This window comes from Ambystoma mexicanum, chromosome 1p, assembly GCF_040938575.1.
Source record: "Ambystoma mexicanum isolate Mex_15411 chromosome 1p, UKY_AmexF1_1, whole genome shotgun sequence".
NCBI lineage: Eukaryota > Metazoa > Chordata > Amphibia > Caudata > Ambystomatidae > Ambystoma > Ambystoma mexicanum.
Window position 1 is genome coordinate 664,287,918 of NC_090921.1, and position 25,684 is coordinate 664,313,601.

The following is a 25,684-nucleotide window of genomic DNA, read 5'->3' on the forward strand; positions in this document are numbered from 1 at the left end:
GTTTCCAATGGGATTTTTCCTTATGGCGCCTTATAGGATAGGGCTGTGCTCCGTAAACCTCCTAAATGAAGGAAAAGTTACAACAAAAAAAAAAATGCAACACAAAACAACATACTGATGTGGATTGTCGTAACATTTCAAAACCATTGCCGCATGTATTTTGAAGGAGATACTCAGATTTGTATATAACAAAGCCCTAACGCTGTGACGACTAACATGCGAAACATGCCACACGAACTGTTTTTTTATTTTTTCATCAGTGACCAAAACCCTCTTCATTGCGCACCAACCTTGTTTGGCTTTGTTTATACTGTGAAATCTGTCACGTAAAAGCCTGCCACGTTCCCTCGAGGCTGACAAACAGTGACAACATCCACACTGAGCCACAAGGCAATGGCACGTGTGCTGCCTGGCAGCAGTCAGGGGGAAAGCGAGCAGAGAACTCGCCACTGCAAAGCAGGCCCATCACAGCAGAAAGGGCCTTGTGCTGTGTGGAAGGGCCGGGGCATAGCACAGGGGCCTGCTCCTCATTTGTCTGGCTGGTGACCGTTAAATCCGCCTCTGCTACTAAGTCCCACCCATCTTCCTGTCTGTTGTGGATGAAAGGGTCTCTCTGGTCAATTGAGCTCTCTATGGTTCCTGATCAAAGCGCAGGTCTCCCTTGATGTTGTGGTAAGAAAAGACTTCCTGTCTCCCATCAAATCACATACTCCTAACCTCTGAATGGGGTCCCCCTGCAAGGGTTGCCTACTGTAAGCACATATACCAGACATGTCACTTAACTGCCCTTGATACTGAGTGGCTGGAGCTGGCTTCAGGTTGACAAAGTGCATATCCAAGGTGTTGGGGTGTTCCTGTCTTTTGTTAACCTCTGAAGCTAAGCCCCACGATGACCTGTTTGAAGCATACTCTATTAGTATGATAATTATGTTTAATTACTGCCACCATTCTTGCAGGGACAACAAAGAATAGGGCGGATCCATAGAGCCTTTGTTATTTAATTATGCTGGCCATGGCAGGAGGAAGGTTTTGCCCCCCCCTTTTGAGATGTCTTGATGTACTCTTGGGTGCCGCATTCCAACTAAATGTGACAGGGAGGACTGCGCCTGTACGCTGTGTCCACCCAGAGTACACATATGTCGTGCGCATATGAAAATGTGTGCAGATTCGCTCCATACATTTTCCGCAGTTGATCTACCATCATTCAATTTGGATCTATGTGATTATTGCGGTGGCCGAAAATGCTGACTTTTTAAAAAAAAACCTTTACACCACATATATATGCGGGGGGAGACCCCCTGCAGTCCCCCATATTAATATTATATTCTATACCCCCCACATAACACTCTCTTTTCCTTACCTCCAAAAAACACAACTTTTCCACTCAGTCTCTCTCGCTTCATCCTCGTTGTTCCCTGATTACTTTCCTACTCAAGTCTCATGTCTGTGCTCAGCATTCCCCTCCTATCTATCACCTACTCTTCCCCCTTCCCTGTTTCCCATTCATCCCCTTCCCATTCTTCCTCCTTACTGACACTGCTCACTTTTTCTCTATTGCTCATCCTAGCACCTTCAATCTCTTTCTCTCTACTTCTCCATGTTTTAATCCTCCTCTAAACATGCTATTGTTATTCCTATCCTACAATAAAATCTCTTTATCCCTCCATTACTTCAACCCTTTGCCCCAGCTCTCTTTTTAGATCCTTATCTAAACTTCTTGAAAGAATTGTCTATTTTTGAGTTTCCTCTTTTCTACACCTGCACTTCCTCCCACCCAGTGCAATCAGGTTTCCATCCTGCTCACCTGACCAAAACAGATTTTGATCTCTTAGCCGCCGTTGATACTGTTGACCATCCTTTCCTTCTCTTCTCTCCTCTCTTGCCTTCTCCAACCTTGTTCTTAACTGGTTCACTTCTTACCTCTCTGACCATCCTACTGTCCTCTAGGTGGACCAATTCTCCTCCCCCCACTCTCTACTCTATGGTGTCCCCCAAGATTCTGTCCTTGATCCTTTACTTTTCTCTCTTTATACAATTCCTCTGTGTACTGTAATAAAATCATTCAATCTCTATGCAGACGAATCACAGATTTTCTTCTTTTTCTCATTCTTTTCTGACTCACTCCACTGTGTCCTCATGCCTTCTTGCCATCGAATCTTGGCTGTCGTCTCACTTCCTCCACTTGAACCCTACTAAAAGTGAAATTCTATTCTTCCCTCCCTCCTCTCCTGCTCCCCCCAGCCCTGCCTCATCTTCTACTTCCCCCTAATGCCCTCTCCTTTTGTCACTCAGCCCACAATCTCTGAAACATATTTGATTCCTCTGTCATTTTTATCTCATATTTTTAACACTGCCCGCATCCATCATTTCCACATTTATAATCTTCTTCGTGAGAGTCCCTTTCTGCCCTTCCATGCTACTGAAGCTCTTATACCCAGTGTGTATTCTGGGAAATAATTCCTATGGAGCCTTTGTACTTTGTGAAGGAGAAAGCCTTCTAGCAGGTGTTTGGGATAACTAGACGAAACTTTCAATGTAGACTTTCAATGTTATGAGAGTATCTCAACATGGGAGGCTTTACCGTACATATAAGGCTGTATTTTGCACATACCCAGGCCCCCACCTGCTTTTATTCATCAACCTTCTTCGGAGTGATTCCCGCCAATGGCAGTTCAAACTAAGGACGCCAATGAGCCACTTGAAACATCTGTATGTTAGATTGTACTTTGCATTCCAGCTTTGTAGTCACTGAGTGCCACCCACTTAAGAAATCCATGTTCATGAATTTAGGACCAAAGCGCCACAGATGTGGCCTTTCCTGTGCATTTCACTAGTCCTTCAGCTTCCCCCATTAGCCAATTGCATCTGTCTTGCCTCCTGCTGTTTGTCTGTATACCATCCTCACACATAGTGACTGAAGGAACAGAGGTAGTGATTCCATGTGAGCATATGGGAGAAAACTGGTGTGGGCATGAATGGGGCTGCAGATGCAGTGGGCCTATTTGTTTGTGCTCTGGCACATGGGCCAGTAAAGTACTTAATGGGTGAAACATTATATTCCCAGTAAATGTCCACACAACTGTATGGGTTGATGAAGCTTTAGTCAGGAACTCCGGCAAGGCTGCAGCTCTCTCCCTTTGCCCAGCAGGTCAACTCGTTCAGTTCCTACAATAACATTCTAATGTCTCTACATTCTAATTGTTACTGAGGGAAGTGTTCTATGCAGGATGGTATGAGATCACAGAAGCACTGGCAACTTGAACTATGTACAGTGAAGACTGTTTACAATTACATCAAGAAAGACATACGTAGTGAAGTAACATGGGGTGCCCAGGTCTAAGAGTTTCACAGTTACTATTGCGAATTATCTGCCCAAATTTCTTAATGTCTGCAAAATACCTTTGATCTGGCCCCATCACTCTTACTTTCCCTCTTCCTTCCTCAGAGGCCCGGCTGTGATGGGATTCTGGGATCCAACAAGACACTTGATGCCTGCGGGAAATGTGGTGGTGATGGTCAAGCATGTAAACTCGTGGTGGGAGTATTCAATGATTCCAATGTGCCCATCGGGTACCATAAGATCCTGGAGATTCCGAAAGGAGCCACCAAAATCAATGTGACGGAAATGACGAGGAGCCCAAACTACCTTGGTAAGTTGCAAACAAGGGGCCAGTGTACCTTATCTGTGGAGAATAAAGGCTTTGCGTTGTCCATGGCACATGGTGCCTGGAAACATTGTTTGACCAGTCGGGACGAGAATGGCCAGGGGAACCAAGGCTGGGTAGAAGAAACCTGTAAAGGTCAAGGGGGAGTGGGATTGGCCAAAGAAGACATGGAATGGCCAATTATAGTCAGGGGGAAACCACGATGATAAGAGGAGATGTGGACAGGGCAGACCAGGAATAATCAGCGGACACCAAGAATGGTATGGCAAGACTATGCAAGGTCGAGATGCTTTTCAAAATCTGGTATTTTGTTTTTCTTCTTCCTGCTTTCTCCATTTTTCACGTTATCTTCTATGCCCTCACATCCCTTTGTAAGCGGAAAGAGAACAGGCAAAGAACAAGATGGAGAACACACCAGTCCTCTCTCCATGCCCCCATATTCTCCCTTCTGGGACAGTCTCTCCTGTCACACAGCCAGGTCCCCTACTTCTGTAGATCTCCCTCAGTTGTTCTTTTTCCCATTTGGAGGCTCCAGCTTGCAGGGTCACGTGAGTTATTTCTCCCTCTCCTCTCACAGAATTGTTTCCACTTTCTGCCTGTTTGTTGCTAGGTTCACTTACACTCTCTTCTTAAGACACACTTTCTCGTCTGGTGCCTCCTCGCATGTGGCCGTCGCCGTGTGTCTTGCCAGCAGAGACACTCCTTGGTAGTGAGGGTTGGTTGCAGAGTCTTCCTTCAGGGTTCCAATGTGAGTCCTCAACAAGACCTTAATAAACCAACTTGACCGCGTGGAAATATTGCTTCCTCATAAGAAAGGAAATATCACCAGCAACCCAGATATCCTAAACAGAAGCCAAGAAACTGTATATGACTGCCTGTGCAACAAGGAGCAGCTCCTCTTTCAAATGGAGGGAGTCCTTCAAGAGCTGCTGCTCCTGGAGTGGCGTTGCCAGTCGACGGGGTAGAAGTCCTCCCAAGGAAGAAGGTCCTATGCCTCTAGGAAAGAGCTCTCTGAGATAGGTGGCACCTCCGTTGTTGGGATAGGAAGATCTGTCCTGCTTACTTGGGCATTGACTTATTCAAGAAGTGCGGCTCACTCTTCTTTCCTGGGGATCTAAGCGTCCAAGCAAAGCTTTTGTCAATTGTAAGGATAGACCTGCTGGATGGGATTCATAATGTAGGTTACAAGAGTTGGTTTTCTATCCTGCTGTTAGAGGTGGTGTAGTTGAGGGGGATTACCCCTTTAGATCAGTGATTGTCTCAGGTACACATCTCAGGGTGAGGTCTGGAGGGGAGCAAGAGATGCTGCTTTTGTCTGCAGAACACAGCCCTCATTTCTGACTTCCAGGGTTCCTGGAGAAGCTGCTCCTTTAGTTCACAAGTAGAACTGTCAGTTGTCTCAGTGTGCGGCAGGTGAGACCCGCTACACCCTGCCACCTCTGTGAGAACTGTTGCTACAGGAACACAGCGGGAGGTCCTTATCACTCTTGGTGTAATGATCTTTTGGGATTGTCACTAACTATCCCTGATCTTACACCTGGTGTCAGGGTGTTATGATATACTCCAGGACTCTGTGCAGTTTTCTCTTTGAGCTAAACCGAAGGCCTTTGCATAGATTACGCCCACGTAGGATCCTGTTCAGGTGAGGCCCACGTCTGGTTTGTATCCACTGATGCCCACACTTGTCTGTATTACGGGTAACCTGACACAGGCCATTGTTCAGAATCAGCATAAACTGTTGGGCCCATGCAAACACTTGCTCGATTTTGCAAGATGCTGGAAAATGTTCATTTTAATCTTGGAAAGGCCTTTGCTGAGGCATGGGCCTTGCTCCAGTTACTTGCACAGAGGTCACTGTCCATGTTGAACCCGTGCAGGCACTTAATTCATTTGTCTAGCACAGGGCCTTTGTATTCTTTAGTTCCTTGCAAGGTCTTGCTCGTATTAAGATAATGCAAGAGCTTGTTCCGGTTAATCTCACCCTGGCTCTTTGTTGTGGTAGGTCCTGCCCTGGCTCTTTGTTCCCGTAAGTCATGTCCTCACTCTTTGTTCTGGTAGGTCCCGCCCTGGGTCTTTGTTCAGGTCGGTCCCGCCCTGGGTTTTTGTTCTGGTAAGTCCTGCCCTGGCTCTTTGTTCCTGCAAGTCACGTCCTCCCTCTTTGTTCTGGTAGGTCCCGCCCTGGGTCTTTGTTCCGGTAGGTTCCGCCCTGGGTCTTTGTTCTTGTAAGTCCTGCCCTGACTCTTTGTTCCCATAAATCACGTCCTCACTCTTTGTTCTGGTAGGTCCCGCCCTCTGTCTTTGTTCTGGTAGGTCCCGCGCTGGCTCTTTGTTCCAGGTAAATCCTGCCCTGGCTCTTTGTTCCTGTAAGTCACATCCTCACTCTTTGTTCTGGTAGGTCCCGCCCTCTGTCTTTGTTCCGGTTGGTCGTACCCTGGTTCTTTGTTCCGGGATAGTCCTGCCCCGACTCTTTGTTTACGTAAGACATGTCCTCACTCTTTGTTCTGGTAGGTCCCGCACTGGGTCTTTGTTCCGGGTTAATCCTGCCCTGGCTCTTTGTTCCCGTAAATCACGTCCTGACTCTATTTTCTGGTAGGTCCCACCTTCGGTCTTTGTTCCGGTAGGTCCCGCGCTGGCTCTTTTTTCCTGGTTAGTCACACACAGGCCGTTGTTCGAGCTAGGACAACACATGCCATTGTTAAAGTTCAGCCAACATGGAATGTGGAAATAAGATTCCATTAACAGTTGATCTAACTCTGCTATGCCACATACATCCACATACATTACAAAAATAACCCTACCCAACCCCCTTCCCCATGACTACAATACTTGGCTCTACCTCACTGATACCTTACCTCTGCCACATCCACCTCACAGCTGCATTTAACCTTTAGCTAATCACCTTGAATATGCCAACCTTAGCCTTGCAAAAGGTGACCTGACTTGTACCTACGCCCACTTGTTTTATGTTTGTTGTAATATGAATAAACTGCGAATACCAGAAGTTCTGTACCACAAGGTACCTTAGCAAAAGCATCACCAACACTGTGTCACCCAAATGTCAGCTCAAAACCCCTCTGTAGACTGCGGCTAAGCAGACCACGTGGGCGTGCAACCGTAACCTGTGCTTCCTGTTCATTGTATGTGTGTCGCACTTGTACATTGTACCTGATGTCATGTATTGTTTCTCTCAGGCTCTTGCAAACATCAACCAAGCAAGTTCTAAAACTCAAAAATAATTGCATACATACATAGGGCCTCATTACAAGTTTGGCGGTAGCTTTGCCGGTAAAACGTGCACATTTTTCCAGCGCCCAGGAATGGCCAATTACCGGGTATTACAACCCCGGTGGACCCGGTAATCGCCCATTCACGGGCGCCGGAAAATATTCCTCCCCATTCCCATTTGAGCCCCGTAGGGCTGCACCAGGTCAGACCTGACAGGAATAACGGCACTCGCGAGCAGAACTCTTAGTTTTCCAGTACGGTAACAACGGTACTGTCAAGCTTACAGGTACCGTTGTTACTGTACCAGCAAACTTGTAATCAGGCCCATAGTGTTGGTTAGTCACAACAGGGGCAGATGTTTGACTTTGTCAAACTCCACTGAGTCCTGTCAACAGGGACCCTTGTTCAGGTTATCACGAAGCCCCTGATTACCTCTCAATACCTTTTCTGTTTCAGCTTTAAGAAGCCGTTCTGGGAAGTCTGTCATCAATGGCAACTGGGCGGTGGATCCCCCGGGCACATACACAGCCGGTGGCACCGAGTTCATCTACTCAAGACCAGGTCGCGAGGAGAACCTGGGCGGGGAATCATTTGCAGCAGACGGTCCGACTACTGAGGCCCTGGATGTTTATGTGAGTGCACACGTGCAAGCCTGGCCCCCTCCCAGCATGGCACCAGGTCTGTATTGAACTTGTCCTGTGGTTGATTCCATCCAGCGTCCCTCTTCATGCCCCCTACATGATGACCCTCACCAACCTGGATGACAAATCCTGATCCCTCCAAAATGTCTTCAAGGCTAAAGAGCATGCATACAAACCAAACACACCTCTTTGATCTGACTCCAATTAAAATCTGTCCTTCTTATTTTTAATCCTGTAGATGATATTCCAGCAGGATAATCCTGGAGTCTCATTTCACTTTTTTGTGTCCTCTCCGGATGCCCGCCCTGAAAACCCACCAATCCCAGCTGCTCCACTCCCACCGCGGGGATCCGGTAAGATACTAGGATGTGGCTGAGTCTTTTGCTATGAGCAAGTGAGGCAGGTGCTGGAGGGCTCTGGGGAGAGGCGAGTCAGGACACTCTGTCTTGTACTGGGGTGGTAGATTGTGTGAAATTCAAGTTTTTGGGGAGTGGGGGCTATCCAGCTCTGAAAGAACTGAGCACCTGGGACCGCAGGGCCTTGGGAAAGTACAGTTCCTGGAAATTGGCAGGCTTGCTGGGCGGAGGGGGTACGTTAATGGGGGTGTCACTCTCTGGGGTGGCTGCGGATTGGAACTATCAGACTGTGCAGAAGAGACAACATGGAAATAAACATGGTTTGACTGAGTCCGGTACTGATGTGGTGGGGTAGGTGGGGGCAGCAGGCAAGGAGAGGCGTCTGAGGCAATCAGCCTCATTGGTGAGCAGTGAGCTTAGGGGAGAGGAGGAACAGGCCTGAGTAGTTGAGCACTGGGTGGCAAGTGGGAGTAGTATGGCTGTGTAGTGGGTGATGGGACAGAGTGAGTTTGGCTGTGGGATATACGGGAGTCATGCCTTGGAGGTGAGAGGACAGTGGGAGTCTGGCTCCCATCGTCGTGAGTGGAAAGGATGGGGTGGCAGTGATGAAAATGTGGAGGGATCTTATTCGCCTGTGCGGGTGGGTTATGGATAAGGATGAAGGCATGCTCCAACTGGAGCTGGAGTTATGTTTGGGGATGTGTGGATGTGACTGAATGGCAGCCAATAAAAGGGGACTTCTCCTCTTTTTGGACTATGCTCTTGATCTTGTTTGTTGCTTCCATTCATTGGCAGCGACCTGTTCCTGCTTGGCTTTTGTAAGTTCTTACCAAGCAACCTTAAACTGGTGTAACCTCTGTCTTAAATCTATTATTTTAGGTGCCTTGAGTCGGGCGTCCTGGAGCAATCAGCGGACTCCCCCAACTATCCCCACACAGCCAACCCCAGGGGGCAGGAATGTGGCTGTAGTGGTCCAAGGCAGCCAGACCGGGAGGCCACTCGGAACCCTTCAGAGGAATGTTCGTGTGCCCCCAATTCCCTCGCCCCCCATCCATAGACGCGGCGAGCCATCCGAGTTCTTCTGGAGAAGAGTGGGCTTTACAGAGTGCTCCGTCACCTGTGGAAAAGGTGAGTGCTCTTCTGGATCTGGCATGTTGCGCGACCTCTGTGGAATCTGCCAGACTCTGTGGACAGAGAGGCCCATTTTGGGTGACTTGTTGTCAGCAGTATAGAAAATGATTGTGCGCTGTGATACTGTAAAGACTGTCAACAGTGAGTGTTGTGATGACTTGTTCCTCTCCCTTTCACTGAGTTGTTGCTGTCGCTCTGCTGGGGGAGCTGGGCCATAAGTCCATTCCCTGGCAGATGTACCTAGAAAAGGAGGAGATACAATAACTACATTCCACCTGAATATTCTATGGGATGAAACACAATGCTCTTACCTGGCTATCTGCACAATAAGTTAAGGGAATGTGAGGGTCTGGACTGAGCCCAATAGTTCACAAGACCCCCCATTGGACAGTCCAGAGCCAGCTGCCCCGAATCTCTATGTCTGCAGTGAATAGGGATGGCAACCAGCGTTTAGCTCATCAATTTTGTCTATGTCACGCTAACCGAACGTTCTCCCCGCCTTTACCCTTTAGTTAGGCAGAGGCAACAGCCACCCGAGAAACTGGCCTCATTCGGAGACTACAAAGATGGATGTGTCAGTCACTAAAGAATTGGCTTGACACTCCACAAACATCTACAGCTACATAAGGCAGTGGAGGGATTGGTGCATTATCCGGGCAGCGGGTCCACCAGTTACTCTAGGAACAGCAGAGATAAAGAAAAAAGCTGACAAAAGACTATAAATCTCAGGGGGAGGAGCACCAAGGTTTTTTGAGGGCCTTTTTCTAGATCAGTTTGTTTGAGGGTAACTCCTATTCTGTACTCCTGGGGTTGTGTCATCAACCCGACCGGACAGTGCAAAAAACGTTTCTGAAAACGGTCTGTGGGGGTTGGGGCATAGGCCAGTCTCAGTGTCTGAAGTATGCACCACGCCTGAAACCAAAGGAAACACAGAGCCAAACACCTGCGGAATAGGTAGACCTTTTAGGAAAAGACCTATGGTAAAAAAGTCAGCAGTGAGAACAGTGACCCACCAATCCGAATAGTCACTGGGGCAATTGCTGTAGCTGTACTTCTTTCAAAAGGCACAAACCTCCTTAATAGGTGGGTGATGGGCCAGAGTTCCGGAGGCAGAGCTGTGTCGCAGTGAGTGGAGAATGATACAGAGTAGCAGAGAGTCGGAACCTGCATTGCCAAAGCGGCCAAATGGATCGAGGGTGACAGACCAAAATATGGCTGTGCCAAGTCAGCCACAGCGTGGAACAGACCAGGTTAAAGGCAAGGGTTATTCCAGAAAGCCTGCTAGGAACCTGGGCCCAAAGCCTTGCAGGAGCCCTATCGTGCGGGTAGCAGTCATGGTGAAGCCAGCTGGGGCTCTAGGCCAGATCCTGGTGTCCGTCCACGGCAAAGTCACCAGCTACCCATCTAAAGAATTTTGCGACCATTGATAGCACAGGTGTGCCGGAGGCAAGGATCCTGTCCAGGAGTGCCGAGGTAGGGGGCAGAATACCTACTCACAAACGTTCAAAAGAACCCCAAGGGGAAGAGGGGCAGCTCCAGGTCTTGCCCTGGTAATTCCCCTGATAAACCCCTAGAGTGAGAGGCTTACCCTGGTAGCAACGGCATCCTCCGAGCAAAGACCAAGAAAAGACAAGACTGTGTTGACCCCCTTCCAGGTCCCTGTGAGGGAGCTGCAGATCCCCGTCCTGGGCAGACGCTCAGGAAATGGAGAATTGGACTTGGGGGACATAAGTTTGTTCTAGAATAAGGCCTTTTCACAGAAAATGCTTGTCCACTCCTTTATGCCACTGTTAGTTAAGCCACTTCTGGTTGGTCACCCACCTCTCTGATACAACTTACCTTTGAACATCAAAACCTTCAGAAAATAATGCACCTCTAAACTGACGTATCCTGCTATTTAATGGGGTGTTACTCATGGGGGCTAGTGTCCATGGTGGTAGCTTGCAGTGGCGTGTCCAGACTCTTTTGACTGGGGTGGCCCAAGTGGGGCACTCACGTAGGCAGGGGTGGCATGAAGAACGAGCACACACGTAGATAAAGATCACCCTGCACTTGCCACTAGCTGGCCGTTCTTTATTTATCTTCTTATTTATTAGCCCATGTACTGCACTTTCCCCTCCCCTTTCCCCCGCACTTCTCCTTTTTTCCCCTTCCCCTGCAATTGCGCGATCTGAATGACACTTGACCTAGTAAGATTGTTGTCTGTCTTCCCTCTGTTCCCCCTCCCTTGCATCGGGTCATGCCTTGAAACACTTGTGTATTGGCGTGTTATAAATGCCATATCATATCATAGTTTAGGATAATGGGATGGCACCTGGGGTGGCCAATCAGATTCCAAGGGTACCACGTGACAGGCCAGGCCATTCCCTGGACACGCCAGTGGTAGCTTGTCCTTGCCTTCTACCGCTCCTGCGTTCCTCGCCCTGCTGGTCAGCAGGGCTGTCCTTAAGAGCGGGAGCGACCTGGGCGAATTGGCGCCCCCCTCACGTGCCCCTGGTTAACAGGGGGCAGGGGTGAAGGGGGCGGGGCCAGGATGGCCCAATTGTTTTTTTTTTTACTTCCTCGCTCTGGCGAGGAGGTTAAATAGGGCGCATCAATGCCGCCACGTGTGCATTCAATGACAATGAGGTGCCTGCCATACCTTCTGCCACCACGCCAGCTCGGGGGAGCCCTTGAAAGACTCCCCAAAACTGGCGTGGTGGGGAGCTAATGCGGCTTTGTCATCAAAGGCACCCACGGCGGAGGGGCGCATTTAGTCCGCCGCCGTGTGCGCTTTTTGCATGAAAAAGCTGCATGCCGTGCCTTCTCCTGCTACGCCAGCTCGGAGGAGCCCTGGAAAGACTCCCCAGAGCTGGCGTTGCAGGGCATAATGGTGCCCTGGGGGGCGTGGCGCCCCGGGCAGTCGCCCAGCTCGCCACCTCTAAGGCCGGCTCTGCTGGTCAGCCTCTACACTTGGGCATGTGGCTGCACTTTCTGCGGATCATTTGCCCCCTTCATCAGTGGCATCCTGCACTGACGGCTTTGCTTAGTACTGCACTTGTCTGTTTTCGTACTGCACTTATCTGTTTAAGTACTGTGCTTGTTTCATACCTACTTACTTTCTCGTCTCTTTCTACCTTTTTTTTCCATTTCGGGTATGAATGCTCCAAGTCCTGGGAATCACCTTTTGCCCCCCCACCGACCCCCCCGGCCCTCCCTGCCTTTGTTACCTCCCCTGATACTCTCGGGGTGCCGGGCAGCATTGTGCCCATTGCGCCTGGCCCTTATAAATGGATAAGAAGTCAATATGTAGGAATTCCCGCCAACATGTCCATGCCCTGACACTCCTGGGGAACAAGGAGCACGAGTTCTGGGGTTCTACCAGCCAGGGGGACCTATCCTAGAGCCCTGGGACCGTGATAGATTGTGCAGGGGATGCCGCCTAATGGGTAAGCAGCACTCACTTTTTGTTGGAATTACTGCCTGGTGCCAAACAGGCCTACTCTGTGTTGAGCCCAGCATGTCTATGCCTGCTCGTTCTTTTTGGATCTCGGAATAAAATCGCTTCAGTCACACCCTTTGGCGTGGGAGCGCTCTGTTCCTTTCTTCGCGTGACACCGTCCATCTCTAGAGGACTGGCCGGTAAAGGCCAACGGTGACGCCAGGATCCAGCAAGCATGGCAACACGTCACAACACCTTGGCCTCACAGTAAGCATGAACAATCCATGAACGCAGGCGAGATAGGTGCTACCTTTTTGGTAAGTCAATAGCATGAGCTCGGGCAGGCGAGCTTCCATTCCCACCTCAAAGAAAGGCCAATGTGGCCATTCAGGCAGATGCTTTTCCCGGAAAGGAGCCTGTGAACCCCGGCTCCCTCTGTTCAGCAGAGTGGCTCCTGAAATCCTGGAGTCTGGACCCCTAGACCTTCCACCAGAATGCAGGCACATTCTGAAGGCCTTGGAGACCCACAGCTCTCCCACAGTCTCGGAAGGATAGCTCAGGGGCAACGCGCTCGCCTTGGAAGCAAGACGACGCGGAGCAACACAGGTTCGATCCCCGGGTCTGCGCTTAGAAACCTCTGGGCATTAAGCGAGTTGTAAATAACCAATTACAATTACAACTAGGGCATTTTATCCAGGCAGCTGTCAATGGTGCACCATATGGAGCTGCTCTTGGGCTGGAGCATCACAAAGTCAGGGTTCCATACTTATTTATTATATTTAGTAGACAAAGGGCAGGCACGCCTTCCTGCCAAGCAGCACATGAGAGCATGAAGGTAAACACAGCGAGTCAAGCGCTTGCCCCGGACATCGGCATCAGCTGTGTAGGATCCATCTCACTTTCTCATTCCAAGGTAGATACATTGAATGCCATTAAATCGCTTGACGAGAACCCTAATTGTTACAGCACTTAGAAAACGGGCGGAACCAAACCTAAAGCGCCTTATGAAGAGTAGATATCATAAAGTCATTCAGATGGTTCACTTCACAAGGGACTGGTAGCACAGAGTGAATGAAACCATTTGCCGTAAGGTTTTTTGGTTCCAAATTGGAAGCTGACGTGAAACTCGCCAGATTAAGCCATGATATACGTTTGGCACATAGGGCCATATCCCGCCAGCTAGGGGATTACTGTATGGTGAGAGTTTACCTGGCCTGATACCAGAGGCAGGGCAGTTTCTAGCCAACTTGGTGCCCAGGGCGAAACATCAGAATTTGCCCCACCATTCCCCCGACTGCCTCACGCCACTCCCAAACTACACCTCTGTCGCGCGACAAAACCCCTCCTCAATATCAATAAATAATTGCTAAATAGATGAGGATAGTTTCATTACATTGTAATTCAAGTACTTCACAGAAGAATTCTAATGTGAAAACACAGCTGTTGCTGCCCAAGCACATGGTTTTTCTGTCACCTGCTCTTAGGGAAGGCCTTGCCTGAATGCAGTTTCAAACTGTCCGTACTAGCACACTGCGGTGTGATCAGCCTACCGAGGTCTGAGGCTCACTGACCACTGGCCCTGTGTTGCAGGTGTTCTGTTCGTACGACCTCACTTGTATTTCGCAAGGGGCAATACTAGACTAACCATATGAATTATTTTCTGATAGAAGGTTATCATTCCAAGATGGACAGTCTGGTACACTCTTATTGTACCCGTTCAAAATACCTCTCTGAGAGTGGGAAGGGACAAATAGCACCAATGAGGATTCATGTATGCTTTGCATTAAATCACATAGCATTTCAGGTCTATAACAGTGATCAGAGATCTACACATTTGATAAGTCTGTGATAAAAGGATTGTATGTGTGAATCTCTAAATGCATAACCGATGCATGGCTTGGTGCTCACATCACGGTTCACAATGCTCACCCTAACATTAAAATTGTTGTAATCATGAACCATACATGCTCATTTGGACAGCTTACATTTTTGGATGTATTAAATGGAAGCAACATCAGCCACTCACATGGGGGACCAGGGCTGTTTTGCTTCTTGTTTCTGAAGAATTTTAAATGAGGAAGGGCTGGGTCTCATTGTGGGCATGCCCAACCACAATACAGAAACATCTTTTGGGAATTATATCTAAAGACAGGACAGGATACCGCACAAGAGAGACCCAATAAACAATGTAAAGAAAGGCTGCAAAGAAAGTATTGTACCTCTTACAAACTTGAGCCTGACCAGTAATAAGCCGATGAAGCGTTTTAAACAAAACCAGCTTCTAATGCATGGTAAAGGGTCCACAGTCCCTCAGCCACTACCTCCTCACTATTACGCAGGCCTCAGGAGTTATTTCAGAAAAAAAGAGCAGGCCCGTGCTTTATCTAACAGAGCTGGCATTAGCATTTCTCATTAGCGCTGGCCCAGAGCTAGTGAAAATCATAGCGTGGCAGTGTAGATGGGCGTTTGGCCTAGTGGATGTAATTGAGGCAAGTTCTTTGATTGCTTTATGTGTTTAAGTGTGGGTACAGTATGGCATGCTCGTCAGAGCCACATACACAAAACATCCCAGTGTGCTCTTGTATGAACATTCGGCACATCATAAGGGAGAACCACATAGACACCATTAACAAAAAGGGTGGCGACTTGTGTAGCACACAAATCATTACTGGAAACATATCACAGCATTGGTTTGCCACGGTGTATGGTCTGCACAGTGACACAATAATACCTGCTTTCCTACTCAAGGTGCCAAGTGACATTGCGGTGCCATCTGGTGTGCGCGCTAGGCAGGGGCTGGCTTGTTTAGAAAATGAAAAGACCTTTGATGCTGAGCGGATGCATTTAGTCCATCTCCCAAAGCAGCCACTAGAATACTTAAGCAAGAAAATGACAGTTAACTTTCCCAGGGATGCGCCATATGTAACTAAAAAGTAATATTTAAAAAAACGTTTTGTTGTGTCAAATAAAGAGACATGAAGACAAAGAAAATAGTTTTAAAATGTTCCTGTAGGGCATTTTAATTCTGTTTGAAGAATGCATAGGTTTGGTCAGCTGATACTTGTGCTGGCCTGGTGAATAAAAAAGCCCCATGTTCCGTTCTTAACACTGAAATGCTGAGTGCACACTGTGTAAAAACAATGGCTCGTTAAGTGAGCCATCACTTATAAAATGCCCCACTTGAAAGGCTGTCAACATAAAGAATGAGGGGCACGGGGCGTGTGACTCCAGAGCCTTTCACACGCTGCATTTGGAAATGCATTCCTTTGTTTGCATATTCCAACAGATCGCAGTCAGCAGAGAGCAGCCAGTCGCACATCACACAGGAGCACACACACCGGCAGAGCAGGCTGCTTCATCTGTTGTCCAGCAAGGTCGGAAACACCTTTCTGGGTGGGCCCCTTACTGAAGCCCCCCATCCCCTCTGAGCTCTTTAGCTCTGCGCCCCGGGTCATCGCCCGCTCAGCCCGGGCCAAGAAACGGGGCTGACTAGAGGCAACAGCCTTCCTCTGGGAACCTGTATGGACTGGCAGCAGAGTTAGTGATCACACAAACACAATATTATACGGAGTGTCACTACAAGGGAATAATATAACCGGATACAGCGTGCAGAGCAAAGTACTGCCTGAGTGAGTATATGTGCTGTGCAGACTGGTGTCAGAGGGGAGTAGCTGTGCGCTGAGGTACTGCAGTGTTTGTGGTGGTGACGAAAAGCAGGGACATTGAAAGACTGGCATCACAAGGAGTGACTTCGATTGGAGGCAGAAGGAGTGACTGTCCACTGCATGCCATGGGAGTGGGGGGAGTGATCACTCACTCGGGTGCTGCACTGACTGGCAAGGGAGAGAATGGTTGTAATTGTGGATAGTGTATGGCGTGTGAGTGCAGGTGGTGATCACACAGATACTGTTAGGCGTGCCGTAATCTTGGATACTGTAGGACTGGGACCAGGGGGGATTAGTCTGCTGGTATAAGATTGAGAATGTGGGTGGAGGGCAAGGCTGTCCTGCGGGCACTGTGTGGACTGGGAGCAGGGGGGATTAGTCTGCTGGGATAAGATTGAGACTGTGGGTGGAGGGCAAGGCTGTCCTGCGGGGCATTGTGTGGACTGGGAGCAGGGGGGATTAGTCTGTTGGGATAGGATTGAGACTGTGGGTGGAAAGAAAGGCTGTCCTGTGGGGCATTGTGGGGACTGGGAGCTGCAGGATTAGTATGCTGAGATAGGATTGAGACTGTGGGTGGAGGGCAAAGCTGTCCTCTAAGGCATTGTGTGGACTGGGAGCTGGGGGGTTTAGTCTGCTGGGATATGATTTAGACTGTGAGGAGAGGGTAAGGCTGTCCTGCGGGGCATTGTGTGGAGTGGGAGCTGAGGGGATTAGTCTGCTGAGATAGGATTGAGAACGGGGGAGGAGGGCAAGGCTGTCCTGCGAGGCATTGTGTGGACTGGGAGTTGGGGGGATTAGTCTGCTGGGATAGGATTGAAACTGCGGGTGGAAGGCAAGGGTGTCCTGCGGGGAATTGTGTGGACTGAGACCAGGGGGATTAGCCTGCTGGGATAGGATTTAGATTGTGGGTGGAGGGCAAGGCTGTCCTGCGGGCACTGTGTGGACTGGGAGCAGGGGGGATTAGTCTGCTGGGATAAGATTGAGACTGTGGGTGGAGGTCAAGGCTGTCCTGCGGGGCATTGTGTGGACTGGGAGCAGGGGGGGTTAGTCTGCTGAGATAGGATTGAGACTGTGGGTGGCGGGCAAGGCTGTCCTGTGGGGCATTGTGTGGACTGGGAGCTGGAGGGATTGGTCTGCTGGGATAGGATTGAGACTGCGGGTGGAAGGCAAAGCTGACCTGCGGGGCATTGTGTGGACTGGGACCAGGGGTATTAGCCTGCTGGGATAGGATTTAGACTGTGGGTGGAGGGCCAGGCTGTCCTGCGGGCACTGTGTGGACTGGGAGCAGGGGGGATTAGTCTGCTGGGATAGGATTGAGACTATGGGTGGAGTGAAAGGCTGTCCTGTGGGGCATTGTGCGGACTGGGAGCTGAAGGATTAGTCTGCTGAGATAGGATTGAGACTGTGGGTGGAGGGCAAGGCTGTCCTGCGGGCACTGTGTGGACTGGGAGCAGGGGGGGATTAGTCTGCTGGGATAAGATTGAGACTGTGGGTGGAGGGCAAGGCTGTCCTGCGGGGCATTGTGTGGACTGTGAGCTGGGGGGATTAGTCTGCTGGGATAGGATTGAGACTGCGGGTGGAGGGCAAGGCTGTCCTGCGATGCATTGTGTGGACTGGGAGCTGGAGGGATTGGTCTGCTGGGATAGGATTGAGACTGCGGGTGGAAGGCAAAGCTGACCTGCGGGGCATTGTGTGGACTGGGACCAGGGGAATTAGCCTGCTGGGATAGGATTTAGACTGTGGGTGGAGGGCAAGGCTGTCCTGCGGGCACTGTGTGGACTGGGAGCAGGGGGGATTAGTCTGCTGGGATAGGATTGAGACTGTGGGTGGAGGGAAAGGCTGTCCTGTGGGGCATTGTGTGGACTGGGAGCTGAAGGATTAGTCTGCTGAGATAGGATTGAGACTGTGGGTGGAGGGCAAGGCTGTCCTGCGGGCACTGTGTGGACTGGGAGCAGGGGGGATTAGTCTGCTGGGATAAGATTGAGACTGTGGGTGGAGGGCAAGGCTGTCCTGCTGGGCATTGTGTGGACTGGGAGCAGGGGGGATTAGTCTGTTGGGATAGGATTGAGACTGTGGGTGGAAAGAAAGGTTGTCCTGTGGGGCATTGTGGGGACTGGGAGCTGCAGGATTAGTATGCTGAGATAGGATTGAGACTGTGGGTGGAGGGCAAAGCTGTCCTCTAAGGCATTGTGTGGACTGGGAGCTGGGGGGTTTAGTCTGCTGGGATATGATTTAGACTGTGAGGAGAGGGTAAGGCTGTCCTGCGGGGCATTGTGTGGACTGGGAGCTGAGGGGATTAGTCTGCTGAGATAGGATTGAGAACGCGGGAGGAGGGCAAGGCTGTCCTGCGAGGCATTGTGTGGACTGGGAGCTAGGGGGATTAGTCTGCTGGGATAGGATTGAAACTGCGGGTGGAAGGCAAGGCTGTCCTGCGGGGAATTGTGTGGACTGAGACCAGGGGGATTAGCCTGCTGGGATAGGATTTAGATTGTGGGTGGAGGGCAAGGCTGTCCTGCGGGCACTGTGTGGACTGGGAGCAGGGGGGATTAGTCTGCTGGGATAAGATTGAGACTGTGGGTGGAGGTCAAGGCTGTCCTGCGGGGCATTGTGTGGACTGGGAGCAGGGGGGGTTAGTCTGCTGAGATAGGATTGAGACTGTGGGTGGCGGGCAAGGCTGTCCTGCGGGCACTGTGTGGACTGGGAGCAGGGGGGATTGGTCTGCTGGGATAAGATTGAGACTGTGGGTGGAGGGCAAGGCTGTCCTGCGGGGCATTGTGTGGACTGGGAGCAGGGGGGATTAGTCTGTTGGGATAGGATTGAGACTGTGGGTGGAAAGAAAGGCTGTCCTGTGGGGCATTGTGGGGACTGGGAGCTGCAGGATTAGTATGCTGAGATAGGATTGAGACTGTGGGTGGAGGGCAAAGCTGTCCTCTAAGGCATTGTGTGGATTGGGAGCTGGGGGGTTTAGTCTGCTGGGATATGATTTAGACTGTGAGGAGAGGGTAAGGCTGTCCTGCGGGGCATTGTGTGGACTGGGAGCTGAGGGGATTAGTCTGCTGAGATAGGATTGAGAACGCGGGAGGAGGGCAAGGCTGTCCTGCGAGGCATTATGTGGACTGGGAGCTGGGGGGATTAGTCTGCTGGGATAGGATTGAAACTGCGGGTGGAAGGCAAGGCTGTCCTGCGGGGAATTGTGTGGACTGAGACCAGGGGGATTAGCCTGCTGGGATAGGATTTAGATTGTGGGTGGAGGGCAAGGCTGTCCTGTGGGGCATTGTGTGGACTGGGAGCTGGAGGGATTGGTCTGCTGGGATAGGATTGAGACTGCGGGTGGAAGGCAAAGCTGACCTGCGGGGCATTGTGTGGACTGGGACCAGGGGTATTAGCCTGATGGGATAGGATTTAGACTGTGGGTGGGGGGCCAGGCTGTCCTGCGGGCACTGTGTGGACTGGGAGCAGGGGGGATTAGTCTGCTGGGATAGGATTGAGACTGTGGGTGGAGTGAAAGGCTGTCCTGTGGGGCATTGTGCGGACTGGGAGCTGAAGGATTAGTCTGCTGAGATAGGATTGAGACTGTGGGTGGAGGGCAAGGCTGTCCTGCGGGCACTGTGTGGACTGGGAGCAGGGGGGGATTAGTCTGCTGGGATAAGATTGAGACTGTGGGTGGAGGGCAAGGCTGTCCTGCGGGGCATTGTGTGGACTGGGAGCAGAGGGGATTAGTCTGTTGGGATAGGATTGAGACTGTGGGTGGAAAGAAAGGCTGTCCTGTGGGGCATTGTGGGGACTGGGAGCTGCAGGATTAGTCTGCTGAGATAGGATTGAGACTGTGGGTGGAGGGCAAAGCTGTCCTCTCGGGCATTGTGTGGACTGGGAGCTGGGGGGTTTAGTCTGCTGGGATATGATTTAGACTGTGAGGAGAGGGTAAGGCTGTCCTGCGGGGCATTGTGTGGACTGGGAGCTGAGGGGATTAGTCTGCTGAGATAGGATTGAGAACGCGGGAGGAAGGCAAGGCTGTCCTGCGAGGCATTGTGTGGACTGGGAGTTGGGGGGATTAGTCTGCTGGGATAGGATTGAAACTGCGGGTGGAAGGCAAGGCTGTCCTGCGGGGAATTGTGTGGACTGAGACCAGGGGGATTAGCCTGCTGGGATAGGATTTAGATTGTGGGTGGAGGGCAAGGCTGTCCTGCGGGCACTGTGTGGACTGGGAGCAGGGGGGATTAGTCTGCTGGAATAAGATTGAGACTGTGGGTGGAGGTCAAGGCTGTCCTGCGGGGCATTGTGTGGACTGGGAGCAGGGGGGGTTAGTCTGCTGGGATAGGATTGAGACTGTGGGTGGAGGGAAAGGCTGTCCTGTGGGGCATTGTGTGGACTGGGAGCTGCGGGATTAGTCTGCTGGGATAGGATTGAGACTGTGGGTGGAGGGAAAGGCTGTCCTGTGGGGCATTGTGTGGACTGGGAGCTGCAGGATTAGTCTACTGAGATAGGATTGAGATTGTGGGTGGAGGGAAAGGCTGTACTGCGGGGCACTGTGTGGACTGAGAGCAGGGGGATTAGTCTGCCGGGATACGATTGACACTGAGGGTGGCGGGCAAGGCTGTCGTGTGGGGCATTGTGTGGACTGGGAGCTGGGAGATTAGTCTGCTGGGATAGGATTGAGACTGTGGGTGGCGGCAAGGCTGTCCATTGGTGCATTTTGTGGACTGGGACCAGGGGGAATTAGTCTGCTGGGATAGGATTGAGACACTGGGTAGCAGGCAAGGCTGTCCTGTGGGGCATTGTGTGGACTGAGAGCGGGGGGGATTAGTCTGCTGGGATAGGATTTAGACTGTGGGTGGCGGGCAAGGCTGTCCTGTGGTGCATTGTGTGGACTGGGAGCAGGGGGGATTAGTCTGCTGGAATAGGATTGAGATTGTGGGTGGAAGGCAAGACTGTCCTGTGGTGCATTGTGTGGACTGGTAGCAGGGCGATTAGTCTGCTGGTATAGGTTTGAGAATGTGGGTGGAAGGCAAGACTGTCCCGTGGTGCATTGTGTGGACTGGGAGCAGGGGGGTTAGTCTGCTGGGATAGGATTGAGATTGTTGGTGGAAGGCAAGGCTGTCCTGTGGGGCCTTGTGTCGACTGGGGGCTGGGGGATTAGTGTGCTGATATAGGATTGAGACTGTGGGTGGCGGGCAAGGCTGTCCTGTGGGGCATTGTGTGGACTGGGAGCAGGGGATTAGTCTGCTGGGATAGGATTGAGACTGTTGGTGGTGGGCAAGGCTGTCCTGTGGGGCCTTGTGTGGACTGGGAGCTGAGGGATGAGTGTGCTGGGATATGATTGAGACTGTGGGTGGAGGGAAAGGCTGTGCTGTGGGGCACTGTGTGGACTGGGAACAGGTGACATTAGTGTGCTGGGATAGGATTGAGACTGTGGGTGGCAGGCAAAGTTGTCCTTTGGTGGCAATGAAATGCCTGTCCACTGAGTGATTTCATGGCATGGCAGTGGATTCATTGATTACTTAATTGATTATAAAAGTATAATGCATGGCCCTGCAAACTACATTGGCACTCGGCTCCGTGCATATGCAGGTCCAGCACCAACGGAGGGAGAGGCAAGCTCAAGCTCAACGGAAGAATAGAGGTTTAAAGGTTCCCCTAAAGTTCCTTAAATTGCTCGCACTATCCGGTTCCAGTAGAAATCCATGCCAAAGTGTTGGGGGCTGGGGGGCTTCAAAGAGACCCTCCGCACCAACAGAGGGAGAGGCAAGCTCAAGCTCAACGGAAGAATAGAGGTTTAAAGGTTCCCCTAAAGTTCCTTAAATTGCTCGCACTATCCGGTTCCAGTAGAAATCCATGCCAAAGTGTTGGGGGCTGGGGGGCTTCAAAGAGACCCTCCTGTATTCCAAGTGATCTACTTGTGAGTTTACCAGCTAAATAGGGCTGGGCCTGGCCATCAGGGGTGGCCTGGGAACCAAAAGAGGCCTTGGAAATAATGTATACAGTGGCCCCATATTACACATGTTCAGCAAGCCCAACCCTTTTCCTAAGAGACCATTTGGAAATGAAATAAGTTACCACACAAAAGAGGCCTAGGGTGCAGGGACCGCTTGGGAAATCTCCAGGGTTCCCTAGGGGCCACTCCCGCCCTGCTGACCATGCAGACATAATGAAAAGAGAGGCCATAGAACCTGGAGCCATGCCACTCTGGATAAGGAGCCAGTGCTGGAAGCGAGGGCGCGGCAGGGTTACATCTGCTTTTGATGCCACCGATACGCCATGCTGCCGCCTTCTGCGTGCTCTTGATATGCCGGAATGCCCATGTAAATTGTGTTTACAGACTCCAATCTGGAGTTGATAAGAGCTCCAACCACAGAGTGTTTATGTACCAGAGAAGGCAGCACAGCTGCCGAAGGTTGCAAAAAAAGAGCCCTTGACTACGGGATCACTCTGCGCCCCGGAGCAGAGCGGGGCCTCGCGGAGCCCGCTTAGACCCATGGCTTTAAGTGGGGTAAGAAATCGAGTGGGGGGCCCTCATTTGGGGGTGTGGCCTGTGGGATGGGCGTGGCCTTAAAAACGTACACAAACCATAATAAGGTCCGCAAAAATATGATATATTGGTATGCATATCTTACTATGGTTTGTGCAGTAGGCAAGCCATCTTTTATAAACATAGAAACATGCAACATATGTAAGCATTTATATATTCATGTGCGTACCTTACTATGGTTTGTGCAGTATGCAAGCCATCTTTTATAAACATAGAAGCATGCAACATATGTAAGCATTTATATATTCATGTGCGTACCTTACTATGGTTTGTGCAGTATGCACGCCATCTTTTATAAACATAGAAGCATGCAACATATGTAAGCATTTATATATTCATGTGCGTACCTCACTATGGTTTGTGCAGTATGCAAGCCATCTTTTATAAACATAGAAACATGCAACATATGTAAGCATTTATATATTCATGTGCGTACCTCACTATGGTTTGTGCAGTATGCAAGGCATCTTTTATAAACATAGAAACATGCAACATATGTAAGCATTTATATATTCATGTGCGTACCTTACTATGGTTTGTGCAGTATGCAAGCCATCTTTTATAAACATAGAAGCATGCAACATATGTAAGCATTTATATATTCATGTGCCTACCTTACTATGGTTTGTGCAGTATGCAAGCCATCTTTTATAAACATAGAAACATGCAACATATGTAAGCATTTATATATTCATGTGCGTACCTTACTATGGTTTGTGCAGTATGCACGCCATCTTTTATAAACATAGAAACATGCAACATATGTAAGCATTTATATATTCATGTGCGTACCTTACTATGGTTTGTGCAGTATGCAAGCCATCTTTTATAAACATAGAAGCATGCAACATATGTAAGCATTTATATATTCATGTGCGTACCTTACTATGGTTTGTGCAGTATGCAAGCCATCTTTTATAAACATAGAAACATGCAACATATGTAAGCATTTATATATTCATGTGCGTACCTTACTATGGTTTGTGCAGTATGCAAGCCATCTTTTATAAACATAGAAACATGCAACATATGTAAGCATTTATATATTCATGTGCCTACCTTACTATGGTTTGTGCAGTATGCAAGCCATCTTTTATAAACATAGAAACATGCAACATATGTAAGCATTTATATATTCATGTGCGTACCTTACTATGGTTTGTGCAGTATGCACGCCATCTTTTATAAACATAGAAGCATGCAACATATGTAAGCATTTATATATTCATGTGCGTACCTTACTATGGTTTGTGCAGTATGCAAGCCATCTTTTATAAACATAGAAACATGCAACATATGTAAGCATTTATATATTCATGTGCGTACCTTACTATGGTTTGTGCAGTATGCAAGCCATCTTTTATAAACATAGAAGCATGCAACATATGTAAGCATTTATATATTCATGTGCGTACCTTACTATGGTTTGTGCAGTATGCAAGCCATCTTTTATAAACATAGAAGCATGCAACATATGTAAGCATTTATATATTCATGTGCGTACCTTACTATGGTTTGTGCAGTATGCAAGCCATCTTTTATAAACATAGAAACATGCAACATATGTAAGCATTTATATATTCATGTGCGTACCTTACTATGGTTTGTGCAGTATGCAAGCCATCTTTTATAAACATAGAAGCATGCAACATATGTAAGCATTTATATATTCATGTGCGTACCTTACTATGGTTTGTGCAGTATGCAAGCCATCTTTTATAAACATAGAAGCATGCAACATATGTAAGCATTTATATATTCATGTGCGTATCTTACTATGGTTTGTGTAGTATGCACGCCATCTTTTATAAACATAGAAGCATGCAACATATGTAAGCATTTATATATTCATGTGCGTACCTTACTATGGTTTGTGCAGTATGCAAGCCATCTTTTATAAACATAGAAGCATGCAACATATGTAAGCATTTATATATTCATGTGCGTATCTTACTATGGTTTGTGCAGTATGCACGCCATCTTTTATAAACATAGAAACATGCAACATATGTAAGCATTTATATATTCATGTGCGTACCTCACTATGGTTTGTGCAGTATGCAAGGCATCTTTTATAAACATAGAAGCATGCAACATATGTAAGCATTTATATATTCATGTGCCTACCTTACTATGGTTTGTGCAGTATGCAAGCCATCTTTTATAAACATAGAAGCATGCAACATATGTAAGCATTTATATATTCATGTGCCTACCTTACTATGGTTTGTGCAGTATGCACGCCATCTTTTATAAACATAGAAGCATGCAACATATGTAAGCATTTATATATTCATGTGCCTACCTTACTATGGTTTGTGCAGTATGCAAGGCATCTTTTATAAACATAGAAGCATGCAACATATGTAAGCATTTATATATTCATGTGCGTACCTCACTATGGTTTGTGCAGTATGCAAGCCATCTTTTATAAACATAGAAACATGCAACATATGTAAGCATTTATATATTCATGTGCGTACCTCACTATGGTTTGTGCAGTATGCAAGCCATCTTTTATAAACATAGAAGCATGCAACATATGTAAGCATTTATATATTCATGTGCGTACCTCACTATGGTTTGTGCAGTATGCAAGCCATCTTTTATAAACATAGAAGCATGCAACATATGTAAGCATTTATATATTCATGTGCGTACCTCACTATGGTTTGTGCAGTATGCAAGCCATCTTTTATAAACATAGAAGCATGCAACATATGTAAGCATTTATATATTCATGTGCCTACCTTACTATGGTTTGTGCAGTATGCACGCCATCTTTTATAAACATAGAAGCATGCAACATATGTAAGCATTTATATATTCATGTGCCTACCTTACTATGGTTTGTGCAGTATGCAAGCCATCTTTTATAAACATAGAAGCATGCAACATATGTAAGCATTTATATATTCATGTGCGTACCTTACTATGGTGTGTGCAGTATGCAAGCCATCTTTTATAAACATAGAAACATGCAACATATGTAAGCATTTATATATTCATGTGCGTATCTTACTATGGTTTGTGCAGTATGCAAGGCATCTTTTA

General features: G+C 48.8%; 1 protein-coding gene across 1 annotated transcript in view; it reads left to right on the forward strand.

Annotated features, from left to right (window-relative positions):
* The window catches only part of ADAMTSL4 (ADAMTS like 4), a 549,072-nt gene that overhangs the window by 441,217 nt on the left and 82,171 nt on the right, over positions 1-25,684 (forward strand). Inside the window, exons 8-11 of the mRNA XM_069649732.1 lie at positions 3,446-3,650; positions 7,347-7,522; positions 7,770-7,884; positions 8,767-9,015. Coding sequence (XP_069505833.1) covers positions 3,446-3,650; positions 7,347-7,522; positions 7,770-7,884; positions 8,767-9,015 — 745 coding nt within the window. The remainder of the gene's footprint in view (positions 1-3,445; positions 3,651-7,346; positions 7,523-7,769; positions 7,885-8,766; positions 9,016-25,684) is intronic.